This window comes from Lotus japonicus, chromosome 2 (assembly GCF_012489685.1).
Source record: "Lotus japonicus ecotype B-129 chromosome 2, LjGifu_v1.2".
In the NCBI taxonomy this organism is placed as follows: Eukaryota; Viridiplantae; Streptophyta; class Magnoliopsida; order Fabales; family Fabaceae; genus Lotus; species Lotus japonicus.
The window spans coordinates 21157469-21169140 of NC_080042.1; the positions used below are offsets into that span (position 1 = coordinate 21157469).

Sequence of the window (11672 nt, forward strand, 5' to 3'; positions counted from 1 at the left end):
TGTGACTATCCTCTGCTGCATCAGTTGTTTCAAGCTTTTCTGATCAGTAGATACGGTGAATCTCCTCCCTAACAGGTAAGGTCTCCAATGTTGTATGGCAAGAACCACTGCCATCAACTCTTTTTCGTAAGCCGACTTAGACAAGTTTCTCACTCCCAAAGCCTTGCTATAATAAGCTATGGGTCGCTTGTCCTGCATTAGAATAGCCCCTATACCCACACCCGAGGCATCACATTCAATCACAAATTCTTTTGAAAAGTCTGGAAGTGACAACACAGGAGCAGTGGTCAACTTCTCTTTTAGTTCCTCAAAGGCTTGTTGTGCAAAAGGACTCCACTTGAAATTATCCTTCTTTGTCAACTCTGTCAGCGGCTTAGCTATTTTCCCATAGTCTCTTATGAACTTCCTGTAATATCCGGTGAGTCCCAAAAAACCCCGTACTCCCTTCACATTTCGTGGAACTGGCCACTTCAGCACACTTTGTACCTTGCTTGGATCCACAGCCACACCTTTCTCATGTATCAAGTGCCCCAAGTACTCTATTGTTCGTTGGCCAAAAGAGCATTTTTTTCTATTAGCTACAAGTTGGTGTTGATCCAGCAGCTTTAATACTTCCTCCAATTGTTCCAAGTGAGCCTTCCATCCTTTACTATATATCAGAATATCGTCAAAGAATACTAGCACACACTTCCTCAATAAATGGCGGAAAACATCATTCATGAGACTTTGGAAGGTTGCAGGAGCATTCATGAGCCCAAAGGGCATTACCAAGTACTCATAATGCCCCTCGTGCGTCCGGAAAGCGGTTTTTTCTATGTCTGATTGCCTCACGCGTACTTGGTGATACCCCGATTTCAGGTCAAGCTTGCTGTAAAAATCTGCTCCGTGCAACTCATCCAGAAGTTCTTTAATCACCGGAATCGGAAACTTATCTGGAATGGTGGCCTTATTTAGCGCCCTGTAGTCCACACACATCCTCCAAGAATTATCCTTCTTTTTAACCAAGATCACCGGACTGGAAAACGAACTTGTACTGGGTCTGATCACCCCTGCAGCTAACAGGTCTTGGACTTGTTTCTCAATTTCATTTTTGTGATGATGAGAATACCTATAAGGTCGCACATTCACTGCTTCATGGTTCTCTTTCAGGTTGATGGCATGCTCCTTATTCCTACTTGGAGGCAGACCTGTGGGTTCCTTAAACACAGAAGCATAAGAGTGTAAAAGTGCTGCCAGCTCCTTCTGTTGCTGCGATGATAGACAGGGCTCTCCGTCCTGCTTGTTTTTTCCCATTCCCCATAATTCCTGAGGAATTTTTTGGTTTGTTTTTGACAACACACACTGCAGTGCTACTAACTCACTTCCTCCTCCATCTATGCCCCGTAACGTGACCCATTTATGGTTGTACCAGAAGCTCAAGATTTGCCTCTGCCAGTTCACAATCATATCCCCCAGGGTCTTCAGCCACTCCATTCCCAACACAACGTCAATCCCTCCTAACTCGAATAGGTGCAACTCCGGAGATGCCTTGACTTCTCCAATTTCAAGTACCAGTCCCTGCACTATTCCTGTGGACAGATCACGTGTTCCATTCCCAAGCTTGATGCTCATGGAGGGAGTTTCCTTTACCGGCCACGCCATTCTCTGTACCAGTTTCTTGGACACAAAATTATGCGTCGCTCCACAGTCGACGAGGATTAGCACTGGAATGCCATTGATTGCCCCCCACAACCTTACGGTTTTGTGGTTCTCCTCGGAAATGTGGTCTAAGCTCATAACACTTATTTCCGCGTTGTCTTCTTCCCCAGAATCGTCGGCCTCTACCGCCAGTTCCCTTGCCTCTGCATCGTCACCTTCTTCGTCCTCCAAGATCAATATTTTCAAGTGCTTATCAGGGCACTGATGCATGGGATGAAAAGGACCACCACACTTGAAACAAAGACGTTTTTGCCTCCGTTCCATCATCTCCTTGTACGATAGGTGAGTGAAGCCTCGATCCCTGTATCCCGTTCTTTTCTTCTCTGGTTGATTCCCCTTTTCACTCCTTGACCCGTTTCCGCCCGGGTTGGGCAACCCTAAAGCTTCTTTCTCACGTCCTTTCACCATTACCCACTCGGATCCGCTTTTACCCGATCCATGGGAACTGAACCGGTTTGGCCCAGATGACCCAGTTCCTACTTTGGGCCCATGAGTCCAACCCGATACGTTGCCTCGGGTCTCCTTCTCCACCGCTCGGGTCACTTGAAGGAGTTTTGTGCGACTCATATCCCCCATTGTTGCCAAGCTCCTAACCTTCCCTCGAATCTCTGCGCGCAATCCATGGAGAAAATACCCCAAAAATTGTTTATCAGGCAATCGGGGAATTTGAGCTATGAGATACTCAAATTCAGTGATGTACTCATCCACTGTCCCCCCCTGCTTCAATTCTGTCAATTGCTCGTAGATGTCGCCATCGCCGTGACCTCCATATCTCCCGAGCAAGGCTTCTTTCAGACCATCCCATGTTAATCCCTCTTCTTCCCCAATTAGCGAGTTGAAGAAGTGGATCGTAGGACCCTCCATGCTCAGCTGAGCCAGCCTTACCTTAATCTCAGGTGCTGTCTCATGTACCTGGAAGTAGATCTCGGCACGCGAGATCCATCCCGCCGGGTCATCGCCGGAGAAAGATGGTAACTCCACCTTCTTCACCGCATGACGGTACTCAGACAGTGTTTCTTCACTCATCGGCGCAGGGTCTCTCGTCGGCGTGCCCTTCGGTGCTCCGCCTGAGCTGCCTTCATCGGCCAGCGTCCTTCCCAGAACACGTTCAAGCATCGCTAGCAAACTCGCGTGATTCTCCTTCACAGTAGTTTGCACATCAACGAGTGTGGTACGAACCTCAGAGATCTCATTCTCCAGAGCGTTTACCTTCGCATCCATTTTGTTCTTCTTCGTTGGTGGCATTCACTGGCTCTTCCTCGATTATCCGGCAGGTCGGACCAATTGTTAGGAACCAAAATGCAGAATCAAGGAAAAAACAGTACAGAAAGGATTAACTGATAATACTGAGAGCTTTATTGAATCGATTAAAATGGATTACAAAGGAAATGGAGAACTCCTCCTTCTATTCCTTTACTCAGAGCAGAGCTCCGCTAGGAAGTTAGCACTTCCCAATCATTATATTGCCTATAATATCCAAAAAGTAATCCTCACATTCCCTCAGCTATTCCTTATATTCAGTACTAACTTTCCAGCTCTCATTTCACCACCTGTCACCCTTTCTAACTAACTTAGCCACTATTTCCCTTCTTACCCCTTCTAGAATACACCTGAAAGATTCCAGACCTATTTGTCCTACTATGAATCAGCTCCTCATGTGGCAATGATGATGTGGAAATAGGGACCCTATCAGAGTGCAGGATTTTAAATCAGCTTTATTATTTAGCCACTCCTATTGTCTAACGTACTGCCTCTAATTAAAATAATCTTACTGTATGGGAGCATCAAGACTTTGTTTTGAATATTGTTGTTCCCAAATTATGATATCATCCCAGAAAAATGGAGCTGATGACAAGGGATAATATTGCTGAACTGTTACGCATCAAAGCTGATGCCAAGGGATAATAATTGGTTGAACACCCAATTGCCATTGCCAAAACATGAGAATATTTTGCGAGACACGTTTTATGTTGAAATTTGTATTTAAAATCCAAAATTTCTAAACTCAACCACTTCCAAGAGACCAATTTTGACTTAAAAAAGAAATTCTTGTTTGAAGTCTTGCAATAGGAATTGACGGTCATCAACATGATATTGCCTTGTCCTGCTGTGTAGATCAGTCACAATAAAAGGGATAATATGTAAAGGAAAAATATGAGCAATGTGCAAATAAATCCCAGCCAAATGCTCTGCTAAACATGTACAACCTTAAGTGTTAAATCCTATAGCATTTTTCATATCCAAATTGGGATTAAAACACATAGTTTAGTTAATAGCTTCTGGAAAACAGAAAAATCAATCAAATATTGAAATTCAAATGGCTTTTTATTATAACTATGTAAGTCTGTTGCATGTATTGTTTGCAGTGTAATAATACAATTTGATAAGAACTTCACATAAAAGTCACTTCCTTGGCCTTCAGAGAACCTCAGCCATTTATATAAGCTCCTTGTGGGCATAAGATTTTCACGCAGACTCACCAAGGCTTTCATGGTTGATGCACAGCTAAAGCATGGTATTTGTATATTCCTGGAACTGTCACTGTAATTTATGTCTTAAACTACAAATGCTATCTCCCAGTACCTTGAATTAGAAGGACCTTGGTAGCTTCTCACTGTATTCCACTATGGCTGAAGGTGGAAGAAGGCCACTGCTTATCTCATGTACTGTTGAGAAGAGAGGAAACAACTCTAGCCACCCGCGATGGCTTAGAACCTCATAAACCTCGCTCGCAGTCGAGACACCCTTAATGCAAGATAGTTAGATTAAAAATTAGTCAGAACATAAACACCAAGAACACAAGAACCCCTACATGTTCTAGAAGCGTCTGATTCAAATAGAATCTCTTTGATCAACTGGTACGCTTCTTTCCAGTAAAAAAGAATTCCATGCTGTACTTTGTAGTCAAAATTATTAAAAACATGACCTCGTTATCAATAGTATCCCTCAAAATCTGGTTTTTGGTCAAGCTCCATGACATATTATGAGCTATATAACCGACCTACTTAGTGGGATAAGACTTTTGTTGTTGTTTTATATGAAACTTTAAACTGTGTTTGATTGTTTACAAGTCTGAGTATGGATAAAGATAATGAAGCTACATGTACAAAGGAGCAAGATGTTTTCTAACTTCGATACTTCTGCGCTTAACAAGGTATCAATGCATTTATGTCTCCAAAGACATCTTTGTGATTGTATATATGGTTACCTAGTAGTTACTTTCCAGAGTAAACATTGGAATGTTTGGCATAGTAAGTTTCATGGAAGTACCTGCAATTTCTGGCCTTGCAGCATCTCTGCTTCAAGCACATCAAAAGACCTGCAGTTAAGGATGAAAATCAGATATAACTAGGTGCGTGTCTGAATCAGCGCTGTGAGAATTGATTTTGCTAAAATTTATAATGATACAAGTGAGTTGAAAGTGAAGTGATTTAGGTGTGGATGCCTTTGTGGGAAAAGTGATTTCTACAGGGTAATGCTGTGAAATTCAACTATGAAATCTCACAACTAACTATGTCCACTGCTGAAGCTACTCTCTTTAGCTTCTCGCAGAATTGATTTTGGGACTAAAATCAATTCTCTATGTTGATTAACAAACATCTATATAACTACCTAAAACTGATTTTGGTCAATGAATTTGATTCTAAGACTCCAAAACTTGGAACCAAATACACCCTAAATCAACACTTTAGAAATATGGACCAGAGTGGAGGAAATGCAAAACAACCTCTTCCCCCCATTCCGAGCATAAGCCTCAGCAACTTTCCTGTTTCTTCCTCCCACTGCCACATAGAAATTGTTATGAAAGAAACCAATATAAGCAATGAAAAATAAGGGTGAAATTGATTAGCTTCCTTACAGCAAGTTGTAATAAGGTCAGCCACACCACAGCTCTCAAAAAAGGTGCTATCCTTAACAGATGGAAACAACAACTTTGAGAATGCCTTCATCTCTCTCAGACCAAGTCTCATGATTGCAGCCTAGACATTAAGAAAACCAAAAAAGAATGATATAAAATAGAGAATTTTTTTTTTTTGAAACCTTAACATTATAGGATTCTTTGTACTTACTTTTGTATTGTTTCCCATATCCAGGCCATCAACAAAACCTGTCCCATATATGTGTCATTCCTTGAATGTTCAGAAAATTTGAAAAGGGGAGAGAACAAAGTGTATATACTGTATAGCAAACCTGCAGCTATGGCCACAACATTTTTTAGAGTTCCACACAGCTCAACTCCTTCAACATCCTGAACCTATTTATTATATAGAATACAAAAATCATTAGAACAAGTAAGGATCCATGCAGAAGAGCTTCTTTGAGCTTATCTTATAGCATAAGCACGCACTTATGCAAGTGTTTGAGAGAGTTTAAGTAAATAGCTTATGACCCACTAAAAGCTGTTTTGAGCTTATTTTCATAAGTTGTTCATATTAGCTTATGAATAAGATTTTATGCTTACCTGTAACCTATTTTCAGCTTATTTCAACAAGTTTCTCAAATTAGCTTATGAATAAGCGCTTGTGCCATAAGCGTTTAACTAAGTTGTTTACTCAAATGCACCCTAATACACCAGTGTTCTACAAATTTAAAGGTACAGTCATAATGGCATGATTCTGTCATTACTGTATTTCTTTGGTATGACTGATAGATCATAATTTTAAGAAAAATCCTCTTTGAGAATTACTAGTGAAGTTTTTCACCATATTTCTGCTCATTTTTTGAAGAATATGATATGATGCACTCACAGCTGTCACAATGAAATAGGGAGTATAAAACAACTGAACCCATCTCTCAGCAACTTCTCTGTTCTGCCTGTATCCCACTGTTGCTTCACTAAACATCTCTAAGGCTATCTGTAGAAATAGTAATGATTAGACTTGCAAAACTTGTAATAAGCCAGAAAAAGAAATCTCCAGTTTCTTCTAACTACCTCATTTGCTATGTTGGCCCCCATTAAAACCGAACAATTGATTCCGAGTTCCTGCGAAATGAGACTAGATATCATGCAGGGACCTTCCATTTTGACCTCCATCCCTTTGACAAGGGAAATAGCCTCAGCATCTGCTCTTATATTCCCAGCAAGCTTTTTGCATATTCCTTCCATAAATTGATGTGGAGTCACGAAGACTAACATATTGGAATCCTTCACTGCATAATTTACCCAATCAGAAGACCAAACAAGTTGAGACCAACACCCTGGCTTAAAAGCAAAGACTAAGAGTGAACAAGTTAAATGCTTATGGAGTGTTGGACAGTAAAAAGTTGTTTCCATGTGATTGAGGTCACGGATTCAAGTCCTGGAAATAGCCTCTTGTGCAAAAAACAGGGTAAGGGTGCGTACAATAGACCAAGTGGTCGGACCCTTTCCATCGGCCTGCGCCCTTTATTAGGGAGTTTTGAAGTAAAAAAATTATTTCTTTTGGTATAAGTTCCTGGGTTTTATTTTCTAAATAACCGTAAATAAGTTTTAAAAAAACACTAAACCGTTACCTGCATTTCCAAGATCAGGATCTGCAACAACATTTTTACCAAGCTTGATTCCAGGGAGATATTTGACATTTTCCTGCAAGAAGCAGTAGTTATTTTTCTTTTCTTTTTTATGGCTACAGTCATAAAAATAGCAATGTCTATTGAAAAGTATTGGCCACAAAATGGTGATGGAATGCATGGCAGTCCTTACATTGGTTTTATTGATTACATCTGTGAGCTTCTCTCCACTTGGCAATGTCTCCTCATATACCCACATTCTCACTTCATCTGAATTTATCAGAAGATTCATCAAAATGGGAAATTTAATTAAGATTCTAAAGGAAAGTCTTCTGTTATCAAAAGAAAAGTTAAGTTTCAACATAAAGCAGAAAATTTCCATAATCCAAAGTCACACTGTCAGTTTTACCACTATATGCCTCATACTCCCAAACATAGCAACATCATATTACACAAAAAATAAACACTTTATCTTCATGAATAAGGAGCCTGGTTGACAGGAGCAAGAAAAGTACCATGAAAGGAGCTAAGCCTGAGTGTGTTGGAGGCAATAAGCTTAGATGCAACACTGCCCCAATTGCCACTACCAATAACAGTGACTTTGGATCTGTGTGTGGCATCACCGACATTGTTCTGGACCACAGTTTCTCCCTCTTGTGGAACTGGTGCCATGGAGAGAGAGAGAGAGAGAGAGAGAGAGCAATGCAATGAGGTAAAGAGAAAAAGAATAGAAGCTAGGGAGAAGAGAAAGTGAGTGAATATAAGGGAAAAAGAAGGGTGAGTGGTGGCGGAGATGGCACACCAGTTTCGTGAAAAACAATGTTTGCCTCCAAATTGGGAGTTAAGTGAGGGCGATCTCCTCTATGTTTGCAGGGTGGGAGAGGACAATACAACCACGTTGTTTTCTGCTTAAGTTCGGACCACTTTGTGAATTAATCCATGAATTCCTGTTACAGATTTTGTTTCACATGGGTGACTTCCTTTCTTCTCGATGCATAAAGTAGAACACTCTTTTCAGTAGTCTTTTGATAGAGAAAAAAGATATTTTACTTTGGATTTAACTTCTACTTAAATAAATGGTGGCTTTTAGGATTGAAGTATCAAATTGAGGAGAAAATTTTGATACATTTCAACTCATTTTTGCTTCATTTCATTTCCACATATTTACTCTACTTATTTCTCTTTTTTTCTTTTCACATTAGATATTTTTGCCAAAAATAATTTAGTGATATGATTATTTGTATGCCCATTTGGGTAAGGAGTTAGGGTTAGATGAAGAGTCCATGAGTCGGACTTATATGTATAGTTGTTATACTCTCTTAACATAATATTATAAATAGAAGGAAGGTTGCACCCAGCATGGTATCTCATCACACTATTTCTCTATCTTTTATTCCTTTGTTCTCATATTTATATCTACTTGTTTACTTTTCATTCATAACATGTTATTGGTACAATAGTTCTCATCTAAGAAATTTGTCAAAACTCATCGAGCGAATAAGTATCACGTCCATATGAAATGTTATACTTTTATAATTTTTCTTTCTTCTTCTTTTAATCATTTATCTATATTAATTCATATCCTACAAGTCCAAAAGTATCGTAGTAGAATTTCAAAATATGAATCATGAAGAAGATTTATAGCCTACGAGTCTAGAAGTACCGTAGTAAAATTTTAAAAATATGAATCCTGAAGATTCATAGTCAATGCGTCCAGAAGTACCGTAGTGAAATTTTTAAAATATGAATCCTCAAGACTCATAGCCTGAGTCCAGAAATACTGTAGTGAAATTTTTAATCTTGAAGATTCATAGTCTATGAGTCTAGAAGTATCGTAGTAGTTTTTTTCAAAAAATATAAATCTTGAAGATTCACAACCTACGAGTCCAAAATTACATCACTACCATAAATTCTTTGTTTAGCGACGGATTTAGCGACCGAAATATTTCAATCAAAAATAGCGACCGAGTTTGCGAAAGAATCCATGATATGTTGGTCATACTTCATGTTTGACTTATTAGCGACGGTAAATTTAGCGACCAACATTTCCGTCGCTAAATTTGTAGAATAAAAATAATAAAGCGACGTAGCAACTGAATTAGCGACGGATTGTGTTAGCAACCGAAAAATCCGTCGCTAGCGACCGATTTAACGACGGTCTATTTCAGTCGCTAATCCGTCGCTAAATCCGTCACTGAACTCGTCACTAACTTTCTAAATCTGTCGCTAAATCCGTAGCTATATTATAGCTGAAACCGTCGCTAAATCAGTCGCTAAATTCCGTTGCTAAATCAGTCGCTAAATCCAGTCGCTAAATTTCGTCGCTAAATCAATCGCTAAATTCTGTCGCTACATCGGTTGCTACAAATCGGTCGCTATATCGGTCGCTAAATCAGTCGCTACGTTTAGCGACCAGTAAAATAGCAACGAACAAAATCCGGTCGCTACCAGTTTTACCGACCGATTTAGCCCATTTAGCGACTGATTTGGTCCTTCGCTAAATGACTGTTTTCTGGTAGTGCATGATGTGAAAATTGATGAACTAATATAAGCACCCATGTAGTGGGGTGCGGCTGAGTGAGGCTGAAAAGATAAGGGTTCCAACTTTTCTAATCTAGGATTTGTTTCTTATTAGTTTAAATAAGCTTTCAGTCTCTGAATTTTAAATGGAATCTAATTGGGTCCTTGCCTTAAATGTTATCCCTAATTTTTTTTAAATCAAATTAAGTAATTTTCATCAATTTTGACCAGTCAGCGGTTCAGTGGCAAACGTAGTCAGCAAAGGGTGTTCACGTGGGTTTTTTCGCATCAATTTTAGTCCTTGTAAAGTTTTTAAATTATATTTTCAGTCCTCCTTCCCACCACCACACTCCTCTACCTTCTTCACCGGCCTCATTAATCCTCTACCCAGAAATTTTCCAGACCACAACCCTTGACTCAAAATATTTTTCCCACACTCCTCTACATCCTTCATCCTCTTCCTTTTTCTCTTTCATCTTCCTCCTCGTCAAACCCGATACTTCCAACCACATCCTTCGAATCTGAAATCAACTAGTTCCATTATGATTGAGTCAGTTCTCCCACCACCCCACCTTTGCAACGAGCCTTCCGCTGCTTCTCAACCAAGTGACCACCTCAAACCACCCTCAATTCTCATATCTGGTGAACTCCCCCCTTTAAACATTCAAGCCTTCTCTTGTCTCCCGTCAAATGCATTCCGCCCACAATAACGTTGGGGGTGAAGGTTCGAAAAACACTAGAAAGGGGAGGTTTGAATAGAGTTTTTGGATAAACGTTTCCCTTTTTCATGTTTTGGCAAACTTAAAGATAAGAACTAGGTGCTAAAGAATATAAAGAAGAGCACGCAAGTATTTTATCCTGGTTCACTTGAGATAAAAGCTCAAGCTAATCCAGTCCACCCGTGAAGGTGATTTCTTCCTTCTTCTGATGAAGACAATTCACTAAAATCAATGAATGTTACAACTGCACTTGCTACCTGCAAAGTGAATAACACTACACTGATTTTCTCACTAGTATTCTCTCAAGAAGCTGATCAACCGATCCGCTCAAGACTAGCTAAACACTGAATCAAACTTGATTCAGTCCTCTCAAGATCCGACCAACCTTGGTCTCTTAAGGAACTTTACAAAGTGTTTGTAAAAGGTTTTGGGTTTACAGTAAATGCTTCTGAAAAGCTAATGGTAAACTCGGATGTTCAAGAACAGTGAAGAAATATTGCTAAGAGATTGGTTAGATGAATTCAGGAATATCAGCAAAGTTTCTTAGCCTCTTTCTTCCAACTTCAGTCCTTATATACTCTAAGACATTTGATGTAGTCGTTGCTAGGGTTTTGTCAGTTGGAGTGGCAATCTTGTGATATCAGACTGCTAGACTGAACGAGGTAGGTGGCGGGCAGGCTATGACTGTACAGTGTGTACTATGACAGCGACCTGTCCTTTCACCAGCTGACTTCTGATCTGGTGTGCTTCAGATGGACGTTGGTGAAGCTTCTGATCAGTGTCAGACGGAAGCTTGGATCCTCTGACCTTGCAACTTCTGCTCCTGGACAAGTTCCTCAGAACTTCTGAACGCCAGAGCTAGAATAGCTTGGGTCTTTAGAGCCAACTTCTTGCCGGTCTTCAGAACTTGAGTCTTTCTTCTTCAGAACCGTTTCTTCTGGAACAACTGGTCTTCAGAACTTCTGACTCCGGTTCTTCAGTACCTTTTGAGAGTTTCTAACTTCAGAACTTCTGAAGTATATGCCACTGTTCTGAACGAACATGGTAAGCAAAAGAACTCTCTTATGGTTACCCTTGGGTCTTTATCATCTGATTGAATAAGCTTGGGTCAGAATCAGAACCTGTTTGTCACAGCTAAAAGAGACAAACGTTAGAGTACCATAATTGTTCATCATCACAAACCTTAATTGTAATCATCAAAATATAGAGATGCAACCACTGATCAAATCTTGATCTTACAGGGGG

General features: G+C 40.0%; 1 protein-coding gene across 2 annotated transcripts; it reads right to left on the reverse strand.

Moving 5' to 3' along the window:
- Positions 1-4004: 4004 nt before the first annotated feature.
- LOC130737770 (glycerol-3-phosphate dehydrogenase [NAD(+)]-like) lies at positions 4005-8198 on the reverse strand. Of its 2 annotated transcripts, XM_057589613.1 has the most exons (11): positions 7704-8195; positions 7382-7458; positions 7192-7264; positions 6632-6849; positions 6447-6554; positions 5890-5953; positions 5769-5806; positions 5558-5678; positions 5426-5480; positions 4969-5017; positions 4005-4443 (listed from the first exon to the last, which is right to left on the reverse strand). In XM_057589613.1, the coding sequence occupies exons 1-11, from the start codon at positions 7858-7860 to the stop codon at positions 4288-4290; spliced, it is 1116 nt and encodes a 371-aa protein (XP_057445596.1). In that variant the 5' UTR covers positions 7861-8195; the 3' UTR covers positions 4005-4287. The 2 variants fall into 2 exon arrangements, with proteins under 2 accessions (XP_057445596.1, XP_057445598.1); XM_057589615.1 differs by lacking the exon at positions 6447-6554 and having other exon boundaries at positions 7704-8198.
- Positions 8199-11672: the final 3474 nt, after the last annotated feature.

Bases quoted from the DNA above. Each gene is read 5' to 3' on its own strand.
- LOC130737770 (XM_057589613.1), bottom strand. From the start codon at position 7,860: ATGGCACCAGTTCCACAAGAGGGAGAAACTGTGGTCCAGAACAATGTC. The intron at 7,265-7,381 runs GTAAGGACTGCC...TGCTTCTTGCAG, and splicing joins ATGTAATCAATAAAACCAAT to GAAAATGTCAAATATCTCCC. The intron at 4,444-4,968 runs GTACTTCCATGA...TCTTGCATTAAG, and splicing joins TGCAAGGCCAGAAATTGCAG to GGTGTCTCGACTGCGAGCGA.